This window comes from Heptranchias perlo, chromosome 18, assembly GCF_035084215.1.
Source record: "Heptranchias perlo isolate sHepPer1 chromosome 18, sHepPer1.hap1, whole genome shotgun sequence".
NCBI lineage: Eukaryota > Metazoa > Chordata > Chondrichthyes > Hexanchiformes > Hexanchidae > Heptranchias > Heptranchias perlo.
Genome location: NC_090342.1, coordinates 22,259,577 through 22,274,748, shown reverse-complemented (window position 1 = coordinate 22,274,748; position 15,172 = coordinate 22,259,577). Strand labels below are relative to the sequence as shown.

The window sequence follows — 15,172 nt, the reverse complement described above, 5'->3', positions numbered from 1 at the left end:
TTTCATGGGGAGTCCCATACGGTAGCACATAGACAGGGCACATGAGTGACACTGGGGTAGAATTTTGTCTTTTCTGCCTGGGCATTAAGGATTGCCTGGGTGGAATACAGTAAGGAAAATCTGGCAGGGAGGATCGCATTATCCCTTACAGAACCTGCCACGTTTCCCTTCCATTAATTTCAGTTGAAGGAAAATTAGGTGGGTTCTGTTACCAGCTTACGATCATCCCCACCAAATTTTCCTTTCTGTGCTATGCTCAGGCAATGCTTAATGTCCTGGCAGTAAAAACAAAAATCTACCCTACTGTCTCTGGTTTTCCAAATTCTAACAAGTCAGCTGGTGGGATTTAAATGAGGCCTGGAATTTAAAATACCCCAAGCCTCATTTCTGGAGCAGGTTATGAGTTTTTGCCCACCTGCTCAAAACTGGTCTGAAGTTAAAATCAGGGCCAATATTTCTGTAATCTGATGCAGCAGTATACAGCAGACTGACTTACTTAACAGATATCACCGCTGGCTTGGAAGGCTCCAGTGGTATAGAATTTCAAAGCCATCATCACCTTTAGAGAGCCATCCCTGTGGTGATATTTTATATTTATTTTTATTGATTCTCGGGATATGGGAGTTGCTGGCAAAGCCAGCATTTATTGCCCATCGCTAGTTGCCCTTGAGAAGGTGGTGTTAGGCCTTCTTCTTCAATCGCTGCAATCCGTGTGGTGAAAGTGCTCCCACAGAACTGTTCGGTATGGAGTTCCAGGATTCTGATCCAGTGACCATGAAGGAATGGCGATATATGTCCAAGTCGGGATAGTGTGTGACTTGGAGGGGAATTTGGAGGTGATGGTGTTCCCATGCACCTGCTGCCCTTGTCCTGCTAGGTGGTGGAGATCATGGGTTTGGGAGGTACTGTTGAAGAAGCCTTGGCGAGTTGCTGCAATGCATCCTATAGATAGTACACACTGCAGCCACTGGGCACTGGTGGTGGATGTTTAAGCTGGTAGATGGGAAGCCGATGAAGTGGATTGCTTTATTCTGGATGGTGTTGAGCTTCTTGAGTGTTGTTGCAGCTGCACCCATCCAGGCAAGTGGAGAGTATTCCATCACACTCCTGACTTGTGCCTCGTAGGTGGTGGAGAGGTTTTGGGGAGTCAGGATGTGAGCTATTCGGTGCAAAATACTCAGCCTTTGACCTGCTCTAGTAGCTATAGCATTTATGTGGCTGATCTAGTTGAGTTTCTGGACAATGTCGACTCTCAGAAAGTTGATGGTAGTGTCAATGATTGTCAAGATGAGGTGGTTAGACTCTCTCTTGTTGGAGAATGTTGGCTGAAGGTCCAACTCAAAGAAATTCATAACTGAGTCACTACCTCCCTCGAGGAGCATGGCTGGTGAATCCAGGGCCCTGATTTTGAGGGGTTCCACCCAGTGGGAATATGATGGTAGCACCCCAAAAATTGCAGTGATGCACTTACTGCAGTATTTTCACCTGCTTGTGTTTTCGTTGGGGCCTTTTCCAGGGCGGCCCAGGCATCCACCTGTTTCTAGGCCCTACAATGTACATAAAACCCTGACAGAATTTTGACGTACCAGGCATTAAGCAACCTAAACAGAGGTCCTTAAAGGAACTGCTGCAGGCCGCTCAGGTGTAGGTCAATTTCTTTTCTGTGGGGCCAGGAAAAGCATGAATGTTGCTCCTGGCTGCACCAAAATACCGAGTCATCCCCACAACCCGCACCCCTCCCCCCCCACCCTGTGATTGCCTTTCCTCCCTTGCACATAAAACTTCTAGCTCAGTTCCATGTTGGAGTGCAAGAATTCACAGCGCCCTCCCTCCCTGATCGGCGAGCTGCCTGTGACGCCATGTTTGGAATAATGGCAGAATACCTTAAATGGAATCACATCTACCTCTGATAGATCCTTCAAATCTCTGAATGCAAGAGAGATCTCCTTCTTCAGAAATTGCTGCTGGCACTAATTCTGTGGTGGGGAAACCTTATTGGGGAGAAATGTAAAAAACAGGCTTTAAAAAATGCAACTAATGCAGTCGTAAAAATGCACCAAAAACAATCCAAAAAGCACAAAGAAACAATCTTTAATTCCAACAGGAAACAGTACAGCATATCTTTAAGAACTGAACTTTAAAAGATGAAAATGCACCTTCCCTCTAATGCTCATGTGAAGTGTCAGTGTATTCCCAGAGAAAAGCTTGGGAAATCACAACCAACAGCTATTTACATTAATTTGCATGGATGTTGGACTTCAATGAGGCTCTTGCATATTTTATTCTGGTTTCACAGGTTGATAAAGAATTCTTCGAGGCATTATTTACCAACCTACTTGCTATAGTGAGTTTTTCTTTCTGCTATGTTATTCTTTATGCTTTATTTTTATTATTGGCAGATTTCTTCTCTCATTTCAATTTCATTTATTATGTGCTTTTGTTTTCCTTGAAAGTAAGATGTAACTTTGGAGAATTCATAATAAATACATTAACAATAAATCTAAGGCACTTGGTTCACTAATTCTTTTTTTTAACATCTTAAATATATATATACTATGTAGTTCTAAGGGCAGAAATATATATTTTAACTGTTTAGCTGGTTTAAAGAAAAAGTGTTTCCCATGGAAATGGAGGGAGTGCCTTGATTAAGATAGGCTGGTATGTGGGGGTGCTGCATTTGTGTGCTGCAAATATTCATGCTTTGTCTGCCTAATCCTTGGCATTTGATAAAACATAATTGAGTTAATTGGATCACCAATTATGTAATGCATTGGATCTATATTCCATTCTTTGTTTCTGCTATTGTAGAGAAATATTCTTGAGAAAAGTTGAAAATAAATGTTTATGTAATTTTATTTTAATTATCTACTGTTCCCACATTATATTAAAAATACAATATTCATGATATGGTAGTGGAAATGTATTTACAAATACAGTAAACTTTTGGGCCTCAGAAAACCCCAGTGCTCCTTTACGTGGTTGAATATTAGTAAAAATCATTGTAATAAAACTGGAGTATAATCAGAAGGGAAATTTTACCCTCTAGAATTGACTCTATTTTCTGTTTTTTTAAAGAAATTAGGTTTGAACTCTTTTCTGGTGCAAGATTACATTTTGATCTTTCATTTCATTTTTGCCTTTTTTTAGACATAAGGAATTTTTACATGATCTGCAATTTTGTTAGTGAATTAAGATTTACTGTGCCAGTTTGTGGAACTTCGTCATATGGTATCATTTTAAAGCTGATTTAGTAAGATCAGAATAGTATTTTACGTTACTATGTTTGGATTAGTGTTTTAGCTCTTGTATCTGCAGCATGAAAACTATGATAAACATTTGGTTAGAAAGAACTATTGTAATAATCATCTACTGTGTTCTGATATACAATGGAATACCAGCAGAAACTCAGTACATAATTAATTGCAGTGGCATAAGCTTAAAATAAACCCAACAGCATCTATCTACATTTATAAATTTTTATTCCACAGTATTTTTCATAGATATTGCCTTTTGATCCCATTCCAGATGCCTGTAGTCTATTTTTATCTGACTTCAAAAAATGAGTTAATAGAAATAGTCACTGTGAAGAGGAAAATGGTCACATTAGCTTGCTTGCTCACATCTCATCTTTAGTATGAGTGATAGTTTGTAAACATACCTAAGATAGCGAGTCGTTTCATCTCTGTGCAAGGCAACAGGGATGTCATGGCACTTCAGTACCTGTTGATGACATGACAAATCCACAAGCTGTTAACAAAACCCATAATGTAAGTCTTAGTGGGATAGTTAATGTGCATATCCTGACCTCCAGCAATAGCTGTTCCTCTTTTACTTTTATCGGTGTGTATTAGAAGCCTCTTTGATCAGAAGAGATTAACATGCTGTGTAAACAGAATGTATTAAACCAAAAGAAAAAGACTAGCTTTTACTTTTTTATTCAGAATGTATTATTGTAATTATTTGCTTCTGACAAAGCTACAAACCAGTTTGCATTTTATCATCACTATAGTGAAATTCCTGTGTTTGTTAATTTCAATGAAAAGAGACAAAGTGATGAAACAATCTATTTTTTTACTAAAATTAATGAAAATGGAAATTTCACTCCCCAACTCAGATGAAAAATGTGATTTATTTCAGAAGGATAAATTAGAAGACATCGCATTCATAAAAACTGTGGGGAAAACTGCCTTACAATTAAAGTTTTGTTTATGTTTTTATTTCTGAATATTCTTTATATATAATCCATGGTGATTTTGTGTTCGACACATATACCATGCAGTGCACAAGTATGAACAAGCAAATCCCTGTTAAGTTATCTTGTTGCACTTTGTTGACAGCAATCACAGAATGTTCAGGAATTTCATGCTGCCCTGTGAAGCCCTGTGCAAATTGTTAGGCTGCAAGGTAGGAACTTTCTGATGTCCGTGTTAGTTTGAGTAATTCCTCCAAATAACTGTAGAAAGCTCAGTCCTCTAGACTCTAAATGAACATTGCAGTCTGACACAATTGATTCACAGTATGATTCATCTTGTCTGACCTATCCACATATTGCTAAACAGAAGAGGCCTTGTGCCAAGAACAAATTCAGAACTGCTACTGAAGCTTGTCCAGCTACATGTGCCACATCGTATTTCGGGCTATAGCAGTTAAAGTCAAAAAAGTGCTACATTTCTATCAATATTTATACTGGCAATCATCCTGTTTAGTTCAAAAGCAAAAGGTCTGGTCATTTTGCCATTTAACTAACATTTAAAATTAAAGAGATGGAGGATGACCAATGCAGCAGTACTTCAAACACACTTGTATAATTTATTATTCTTGTGAGAGGATATACTTTGTACACATCTCATTTTTCTACGTACATTCCTTTTAGCTATTTGTGATTTTTTTTAGAAAGTATTACCCTTTCTATCATTTAAACTGATAGCAAACATCGAAATCTATTTCAAAGGAGGTAAGAAAAGGAAGAGTTCCTCCTGAAACATTAGGGTATCTTTATCTTTCGGATTGTGACTGATCTGCTGTGCATTTTTACTTTTTATTGTAGTACTCGCCTGTCACCCCAGTCTGCCTAGAAAGTCTTTGGCCACCCTCCCCATCCATTTTATCTTACAAAGTGCCTGCAGCCTTGTGAACAAGGTCCTCCCATCCAAAGCTCATTCTGACTAAAGGGCTTTTTGTCCCTCACCTAGATTGCCCCCTGGCCTCGGTTTCTATTTCATCCCCCATCCAAACTGCCATTGTAGCAGCTTAGCACTCCTCTTTAAATCCCACCATGATCTTTCCTCTATTCCTTCAGCTCCTGGGCCACATTCAAACAACTCACCCCTCCCACTTCTCCATCACGATCTACCTTCAGTCTGCTCCCTGCCTCTGCAGTGTGCAACTCCTAATTCTTGGTGATTTCAACCTCCAAATCAAGTCATCCTTCCTCACCTCAGCTGACCTCTTAGCACTCTTCGCTTTCCTCAACCTCCCCTACCTGTGCACACGCATGGTCATCCTCTGACCTTGTCATCATAGGCAGCCTCAAGATCTCTGAGGCATTCACTGATTAGTTCCTCATCTGTTCTCCTATGTATCCCTGCCTGCACCAAACCCTTCCACGATTGCCTTCTGCCCCATGACAAATGACACCCCAGCTCCATTCTAACTCCACTATATTTACTCTCTCACAGTACTAACCTCCCCCCTCCCTAAAATCAGGCCCACACCCTCAATAACCTTTATGCCTCCATGAATTTCTGCCATAGTTGCCTTGCCTCCTCTTTGAACACCTTTGTCCCCATTAGATCATAGACAGTCTCCCACCAGTACCTCTACTCCTGTAAAACAGGCACCTTTCCGGCTTCAAGTCTGCAAGCCATAGGTTTTAGAGCACTTGGCGAGCACAGATTGGCTGTCCATTATCAAATATGACTTAATCATCTTAAGCTCTACCATCTCTCTCTTTCCATGGCCAAATCCTGATACTACTGTAAGATTTCCCTGAAGAACAGGGACAACTTCAAATTCCTTTTGGTTGAAAAGGTTAACATTGGAGTTTAGAAGAATGAGAGGTGATCTTATTGAAACATATAAGATCCTGAGGGGACTTGAAGGGGTAGGTGCTGAGAGGATGTTTCCCCTTGTGGGAGAGACTAGAACTAGGGGCCACAGTTTAAAAATAAAGGGTCTCCCATTTAAGTCGGAGATGAGGAGAAATTTTTTCTCTGAGGGTCGTGAGTCTATGGAACTCCCTTCCCCAGAGAGTGGTGGCAACAGGTCCATTGAATATTTTTAAGGCTGAGTTAGATAGATTCCTGATTAACAAGGGAGTCAAAGGCTATAGTAGGTAGACGGGAAAGTAGGGTTGAGGTCAGATCAGTCATGACCTTATCAAATGGCAGAGCAGGCTTGAGGGGCCGAATGGCCTACTCCTGCTCTTAATTCATATATTCCTATGTCCTCTTCTCCATGTCAAAATGTCATCTCCTACTTTCTCCCACTGCACTTTATATCCTCTGCTCAGACACACGGGAGAGGCTTTGGACTTCTTCCTATCCAAAATCAAGAACATCCATTCTGATGCCTCTGACCGCTCCTCCCCCCATCCCCCACCCAACACTAAGCGAGTCCCATCCCCTTCATATTTCCCCCCACTTCATATTTCCTCATCTCATCACCAGCCGGCATTAAGTTTCTCATCCATGAAAACGACTACTTGCTCCCTCAAACTTCCTCCCTCCAGCTTCTCCTACTTAACCCCATGTTTGCCGACATCATCACCTGGTCCCTTTTCTCCAGTATAGTCCAGATGTCCTTCAAAACTGCTGCCATCATTCTTTTCCTGAATAACCTATGCTCAATGTCTCATTCTCTCCAATAGTTGCCCTGTCTCCAATGTTCCTTTTTTTCTAACGTCCTGGAATGCACCTTTGCCCCACAGTTAATGCTCCCACCTCTCCCACCAGTTCAGGACCCTCCAATCAGGCTTCTGCCCAAACCATAATACTGAGAATGCACTGGTCAAAGTCACAAATGACATCCAGTGACTGCACCTGTGATTTGCTGTTCCTACTCATTCTATTCAACCTCTCCACTGCCTTTGACATTGTCCACTGCAGCAGCCTCCTGTGCTCACCCCCTTCCTGTTCTGCTCTCCCCCCCCCCCCCCCCCCCGCACCCCCCCAATCCCAGGACCTATCTGAGGGCTGCTACCAGCATTGTAGCTGGCCCAAATTGATGTGCTGGAACCGGCGAACTGTCTCTGGATGGCCGACTGGAACCTGCAGCTCGATGGAATTTTGCTGATAAGGTCCAAAGCCCAATTTCGAACAAGCCTCGGGCCTCTGACCTATCACCGTGGTGACCATTTAGGGCCTGAAAACAACCTAAACCAATGTCTACCCAATATTTCATTAAAATGGCTTCTCTTCCCATGACTGCACAGCCACCTCTCGTATACCCCAGGGCTTCATCCTTGGACCCCCACTCTTCTTCATCCATATGGTATCCTTTGGTGAAATTATTCAGAGTTACAGGGTCAGCTTCCTCATGTACTCTAATGACACTCTGTTTTACCTCACCACCTCCTCCATCAACTCTAAGGCTCTCGCCACTCTTTTCAACTACCTGTCCAATATTAAGAGCTGGATGAGCCAGAATTTCCTCCTGCTAAGTGTCAGAAACACCAAAGTCATCCACTTTGGCTTCGACAAACACCTACTCGCTTCCCACCTCAACTCCATCAACCTCCCCGGCCACCACCTCAGGCTAAATCCAGAACTGCAGAATATTGGTATATTGCTCAAGCCCCACTTCCTCCCCCACATTCAGTCCCTCACCTCTTTTTTTTTTATCCCCCTCCAAAACATGTCCTGCCTTTTGTCTACCGCTTCCCCTCTGTTGCTGAAAAGCTGCTTACCAGCCTCCACAAATTAACAGTTCATCCAAAATGTAGCATCGTCACAAGTGCTCAGGCCCATACTCCCCAATGCATCAGATCCATTGGCTCTCAGTAAGGGGTGCGACAATTGGCTTCAGCGAATTGACTTTAAGATCCTCATTCTCACATTCATCTCTCCATGGCCTTACACCACTCTATCTCAGTGATCTTCTCCAGCCATACATCTAATCCCCCAACACCGGGCTACATCTTGTTCTCCATTCTACCATTTGTGTCCACTCCTTCAGCCACTATACCTTGACCTTTGGAGTTCTTTATCCCCCTTGCCGCACCCCCAACATTTCTGCTTTGTCACCTCCATCCCTGACTTCAAAAGTTTCTTTAAGACTCACATTTGACCATGCTTTTGCCCCCAACCTAGTTTCCCTTTTTCTTCACCTGCCCTGTGTCTATTCACTGTCCATTACCCTGTAGAGGCCTCTCAGATGTCTATCTGTACTTGAAGAATGCTATAGAAATACATTTGTTGTATTCAGTTTCTTTGTTTAGTTGTGTGATTTTATAAAACAAAGCAAATGTTATAATTCTGTTACAAAATTTCTGTTTGATGGCTTATCAATGCTACTATATGTCAGTTTTACTGATGGCTGAATGAATTTACCTAGTAAGTAACTAAGCCATAAGTACCCCAAGAAGGTAATAGAGGGGTAATTTTATGAAATGGAGCATCACTTGCCAGGAGCCACATCAGAAATTCAGGCATGTGGTCCTCAATAATTTTCCATCTGTTAATGTTAATGGACAAAAGCACACACCAAAATTCAGGATATGAACTCAAGTTGGGCAAGGTTCTTTGCTAGGTTCATTATTTTGTAAAATTACTCTGAAAGTTTCTAGGGTTCCTGCTCTTGATCAGGATATCAGGTGTACTTGTATCATTTACAGTGACCCATCATCCTTAGGAACAGGGGGATAGGAACCAAAGCATTGGATAAATATCTTACTGCCAATGGGAATGGATTTGACGGTTATAGGAATAAGTGATTGAATATGTGAATATTGAATAAGTGATTGAAGAGATGATTGAATATATCAGGAGGACATGATGGTTCCTGTGCTATTAAAGATGGAGGAGGAGGGAAGGTATCATCTGTGAAGACCATCCAATCAAGGTTAAATAGTGGGGAGGTGTGCATGGATAAATATTCTGGAGTTTCACTTCATTGATTTAGTAAGACTTTTCCATCAAGAGATTCAATATGGAACTGGCATCCATGAAATGTTAAGTTGTACATGATCTGTGCCAATGGCCTTTTCTCATTCCATACTACTACCAAAGCTAATGTGTTACCCTACATTATTTTTTTAAATGCATACTGCATGAACTAAAATGTCAATCATCTTGTTCTTTATTTCCGTGCAGGACTGTGGAATGATAATTCGGCCTGACGAACCCTGTGGCCTGCAGCCAGTGTCAAGCAGTTACTTCTCAGCAGTTGCTCAGACGCAGCTTCTAGGCTGCAACACAGGGGATGCCAAGGGTAGGTAATCATCACTATGTGGTCGAGACTGTTTTCATAAAAACTGTAGTCAGCAGGAAATCCCTGTTGTGTGTTGTAAAGCACAGATAAAATGTCTGATTATATATCATTTAAACTGTGCCCTCAATGACTTTCTTCTCTGCAGGAGTATGTATATCATACACAAATAAGTTGACAGTAGTTTCTGCATCCATATCCTGTTAAAGGAGGATGCATGTGAACTAAGTATTAACAAACCCAAGTTGAAATATATATGAAAAATAAGAAAACTTCTTGTCAATACTAACTACTGGATTGAAACTTCCAGAATACAATTCATATTTGAACCTTTAACATTCTGTGGTGGAAAAGGTATCCGCTGGAGAACCCCACCAGAAATGCCAGGCACTTATATATTGGTTAGATTCATTTGACTAGTAGAAGAGTATAAGATAATACATGTTTAGTAGCATAAGAAAGATGGAGCAGTGATTGGTAAAATTGACCTAGTATCACTCAGATCATCAAGTTCAGCTCTCATATGTTAAAGGGATGAAAGTTGTCTTATTTTGATATTTTACTATTCTGTCTTGTCCAAATGTTGGCTATAGCAAAAACTTGTTTCTATCTTTATATTCTTAAATACTTTGCTGTTACAGCAACCAAAACCTGAACAATTCACAACACCTCTGCTCATAACAATGAAAATTATGGCTAGCCAAATAGAAATTTGTCCTACATGTCTAATCACCACGTTCACTTTGCATATTCCTGGAAACTGTTTGATGTAGTATATGTGGATTTTAGCAAGGCTTCTGACAAGGTCCCACATGGCAGACTGGTCAAAAAAGTAAAAGCCCATGGGAGCCAAGGGAAAGTGGCTAGTGGGATCCAAAATTGGCTCAGTGGCAGGAAGCAAAGGGTAATGGTTGATGGGTGTTTTTGCGAATAGAAGGCTGTTTCCAGTGGGATCCCAAAAGGCTCAGTACTAGGTCCCTTGCTTTTGTGGTATATATTAATGATTTGGACTTGAATGTGGGTGGCTTGATCAAGAAGTTTGCAGATGAATCAAAAATTGGCCGTGTGGTTGATAGTGAGGAGAAAAGCTGTAGACTGCAGGAAGATTTTTTTTTATTTGTTTATGGGATGTGGGCGTCGCTGGTGAGGCCAGCATTTATTGCCCATCCCTAATTGCTCTTGAGAAGGTGGTGGTGAGCCTCCTTCTTGAACCGCTGCAGTCCATGTGGTAAAGGTTCTCCCACAGTGCTGTTAGGAAGGGAGTTCCAGGATTTTGACCCAGCGACGATGAAGGAACGGCGATATATGTACAAGTCGGGATGGTGTGTGACTTGGAGGGGAATGTGTAGGTGGTGTTGTTCCCATGTGCCTGCTGCCCTTGTCCTTCTAGGTGGTAGAAGTCACAGGTTTGGGCGGTGCTGTCGAAGAAGCCTTGGCGAGTTGCTGCAGTGCATCCTGTGGATGGTACACACTGCAGCCACGTTACGCCGGTGGTGAAGGGAGTGAATGTTTAGGGTGGTGGATGGGGTGCCAATCAAGCGGGCTGCTTTGTCCTGGATGGTGTCGAGCTTCTTGAGTGTTGTTGGAGCTGCACTCATCCAGGCAAGTGGAGAGTATTCCATCACACTCCTGACTTGTGCCTTGTAGATGGTGGAAAGTCTTTGGGGAGTCAGGAGGTGAGTCACTTGCCACAGAATACCCAGCCTCTGATCTGCTTTTGTAGCCACAGTATTTATATGGCTGGTCCAGTTAACTTTCTGGTCAATGGTGACCCCCAGGATGTTGATGGTGGGGGATTCGGCAATGGTAATGCCGTTGAATGTGAAAGGGAGGTGGTTAGATCCTCTCTTGTTGGAGATGATGTGGAGATGCCGGTGATGGACTGGGGTTGACAATTGTAAACAATTTTACAACACCAAGTTATAGTCCAGCAATTTTATTTTAAATTCACAAGCTTTCGGAGGCTTCCTCCTTCCTCAGGTGAATGTTGTGGAAACCTTGTATTTTGCTCTCATGTGCTGGACTCTGCCATCATTGAGGATGGGGATGTTTACAGAGCCTCCTCCTCCCGTTAGTTGTTTAATTGCCCACCACCATTCAAGACTGGATGTGGCAGGACTGCAGAGCTTTGATCTGATCCGTTGGTTGTGGAATCGCTTAGCTCTGTCTATAGCATGTTGCTTCTGCTGTTTAGCATGCAAGTAGTCCTGAGTTGTAGCTTCACCAGGTTGGCACCTCATTTTTAGGTACGCCTGGTCCTGCTCCTGGCATGCTCTTCTACACTCCTCACTGAACCAGGGTTGATCCCCTGGCTTGTTGGTAATGGTCGAGTGAGGAATATGCCGGGCCATGAGGTTACAGATTGTGCTGAAATACAATTCTGCTGCTGCTGATGGCCCACAGTGCCTCATGGATGCCCAGTTTTGAGCTGCTAGATCTGTTCTGAATCTATCCCATTTAGCACGGTGATAGTGCCACACAACACGTTGGATGGTGTCCTCAGTGCGAAGACGGGACTTCATCTCCACGAGGACTGTGCGGTGGTCACTCCTACCAATGCTGTCATGGAAAGATGCATCTGCGACAGGTAGATTGGTGAGGACGACGTCAAGTAGGTTTTCCCTCCTGATATCAAGAAGATATCAATGGACTGGTCAGATGGGCAGAAAAGTGGCAAATTGAATTCAAGTGTGAGATAATGCATTTGGGGAGGGCAAACAAGGCTAGGGACTACACAATAAATGACAGGATACAGAGAGGTGTAGAGGAACAAGGGACCTTGGAGTTCATGTCCACAGATCCCTGGAGGTAGCAGGACAGGTAGATAAGGTGGTTCAAAAAGCATATGGGATACTTTTCTTTATTAGCCGAGGTATAGAATAAAAGAGCAGGGGGGCTATGCTAGAACTGTATAAAACATTGGTTAGGCCATGGCTTGAGTACTGCAAACAGTTCTGGTCATCACATTACAGGAAAGATGTGATTGCACTAGAGAGGGTACAGAGGAGATTTACGAGGATGTTGCCAGGGCTGGAGAATTATAGCTATGAGAAAAGATTGGATAGGCTGGGGTTGTTTTCTTTGAAACAAAGGAGGCTGAGGGGAGATTTAATGGAGGTATATAAAATTATGACGGGACTAGATGGGTGGATAGGGAGGACCTATTTCCCTTAACAGTGGGGTCAGTGACCAGGGGACATAAATTTAAAGTAATTGGTAGAAGGATTAGACGGGAGCTGAGGAGAATTCTTTTCACCCAGAGGGTGGTGGGGATCTGGAACTCACTGCCTGAAAGGATGGTAGAGGCAGAAACCCTCAACTCATTTAAAAAGTACTTGGATGTGCACTTGAAGTGCAGCAATCTACAGGGCTACGGACCAAGTGCTGGAAAGTGGGATTAATCTGAATAGCTCTTTATCGGCTGGCACGGACAAGATGGACCAAATGGCCTCCTTCTGTGCCGTAACTTTCTATGAGTCTATGAAACAGCAGTAGTTAATGGTAGGCACTGGAAGAGAATCACCCAGCCGCCATCAGGCACCTGGTGTACACAGAATGCTGGTGCTGGAAGGACCCTGTAGCATAACAGGTGTAGGGGGAGCCATTAAGAAGGACTTGTGAGAGAAGCACAAAATATCAGTTCCAGAGGGCAGAATCATAGTTCCATTCAGCCATGGTGCAGTTTGAATCAAGACTTGTCATTCCATTTAAGGAGTGAGTTGATTGATAAAGAGGGTCACATGGTACCGAGTGAAAAAAGGGAAAATTGGCAGTTCTCTTACCTTGGCTGCCCTGGTCAAGTTATTAAACTTGTCTTGCCTCCTTCTGCCATCACCTCGCTGATGCCTTCCTTGTAAGCCAGCAGAGCACGTGGTTGAAGCCATTATGAAGTCTTCTGAAAGCAATCCTTTAGATACATATCAAAGCAGTCTCATATTTTGTAACAAGCAGTAGAAGAAAACACACACCACAACACAAACCACTTGCTTGTTGTGCTTCCGAGCACCAGTTTAAAACTTAAATTGTTGCCCAAATGAATTACTCCTGTGTTGCATGCAAATAGTGCTCCTGCTCTGCCAAAAGCAGATTTGAAGTCCCTGCAACTGTAATTTCAGGAATGGTCAGCAACCAATCATCTAAGAATGTAATTGCTGACTAGTGGGCATATGGGAGTGCTAAGTGCAATGTGGATTTCCAGGGCCACTGTTCCTTAAAGAATATATAAGCTGGGAATTTTCCTTGGGGATACTCCAGCTCAGCCACTGTAACTTTGCCAGAAGTGCAGCGGAAATGGGGTTTCAGAACAATGGGGTAAATTTTTATCTAATGGAGCACATCCAATTTTCATTCCATTGAAATCAACGGAATGAAAAACGGGCGAGTGTCTACAATGGGTGAACAATCCACTCTGCTAGATTACCACGTGTGCGGTGAAGACAAAAATTTACCCCAATGTGTCTCAGCCTTTAATCTCAAAGAATGGCATTGCACCATGGTTTTTCCACTTAGGAAATACCTGTGCAAATTTAAGTAGAGGTCTGAAATAGAGTCACTTGCATAATGGTTGAAACTTTGCATAAAAGAGATAGAAAAAGTTTTTTCTTTTAATTGAATAAATGTATATATATTTTGTAGTCAAATAGAACAAAACATTTGATTATTTGTTTTGGTTGGCAAACATGCTACTAGAACTAAACATGTTAAAGAGGAGAGAAAAAGTTCCTCTTTGTTTTGATTGGCAAGTGTGGCAGTAAAGAAATTTGTTATGTTTTAGTAGGAACAGCTAGTTCCTTTATTTATTTAATTAGCAATTGTGCTAAATTGACCTCTAACAGCACTAAAAAGAGAGAGCAAAGGATGCAGTACTATAATGGATGCAAAAAGGAAACAGAGTTGTATTCAGAATTTTAGAAAGACCAGTTTCCTCCCACCATTTTTATCTCAAAGTTTCATAACCAAAGAGATAATAAACATTGGCCTAGAAATTTGGCTGCACAGCACCCGTTTTTCAGGCGCTAAACAGCCACCTAAGCCTCCAAAATGGCAGGCAGGAAGCGCACGCTCATTACCAGCTGGAAGTGCGCCATCCACCATATTGGTAAAGGCCAAAAAAATCGGTTTGCAGTGCCCACGCCTGAAACAGGCGTTAGACCCTTTGCATATGTAAATAAGGGGCCTAACGCCTTTTTAAGGCCCCCACTGCAAGGTTGGTTTGCCATGAGGCAGCCTGTGCTTTGGGATTCACCTCCAGGTGCCCACTCACTCCATGCTACTCTTCATTTCCATAAATCACTACTATGATATTGCAATGATGTGAGCAATGCACTGGTGCAAATTATCTGTCAGCTGCTGTTGGCTGTTTATCATGGACTCAAATGATATGGAAAATGCTTTCTGTTCCAGTACTGATTACTGTCCAAAGGGAGACCCAATAAAATGCCAATCCCTTGCAATACAGCAGATGTACATTGTGGCCAGATCTTTCCTCTTTCTCTCCTCCATCCTTCACTTTCTCTTCCTCACTTATGAGTTGTGAATCACCCAGTATACTTCCCTCTCTAATGGGTACTAGTATCTGTACTGGCGCCAGGGACAGGAAGAGAGAATGATGCAATGTGTTCTGCAGTGCCACAGTCCATGGTGCCACTTGTTCTGGCCTCATCTGGGGAAGAATCTACAGGAAGGGAAAAGGAAAAAGATTTGCAATGCATTCTTCAATACAATGCCTTCAAAGAGAGGTAAAATC

The 15,172-nt window shown here is 42.4% G+C and overlaps 1 protein-coding gene and 1 long non-coding RNA gene across 5 annotated transcripts in view; one reads left to right on the top strand and one right to left on the bottom strand.

Moving 5' to 3' along the window:
* Positions 1-15,172, top strand: part of cped1 (cadherin-like and PC-esterase domain containing 1) — a 208,361-nt gene that overhangs the window by 154,753 nt on the left and 38,436 nt on the right. For all 4 annotated transcript variants that reach the window (XR_010966204.1, XM_067999518.1, XM_067999517.1 and 1 more), the window contains exon 16: positions 9,312-9,429. Coding sequence is in view for 3 of the 4 variants with exons in the window: in XM_067999518.1 (XP_067855619.1) it covers positions 9,312-9,429 (118 nt within the window). In the remaining variant the exon portion in view is untranslated. The remainder of the gene's footprint in view (positions 1-9,311; positions 9,430-15,172) is intronic.
* LOC137334672 (uncharacterized) lies at positions 1,890-13,358 on the bottom strand. The gene is made up of 3 exons (XR_010966205.1): positions 13,209-13,358; positions 3,659-3,720; positions 1,890-1,991 (listed from the first exon to the last, which is right to left on the bottom strand). It is a non-coding gene; the product is annotated as an uncharacterized lncRNA (long non-coding RNA).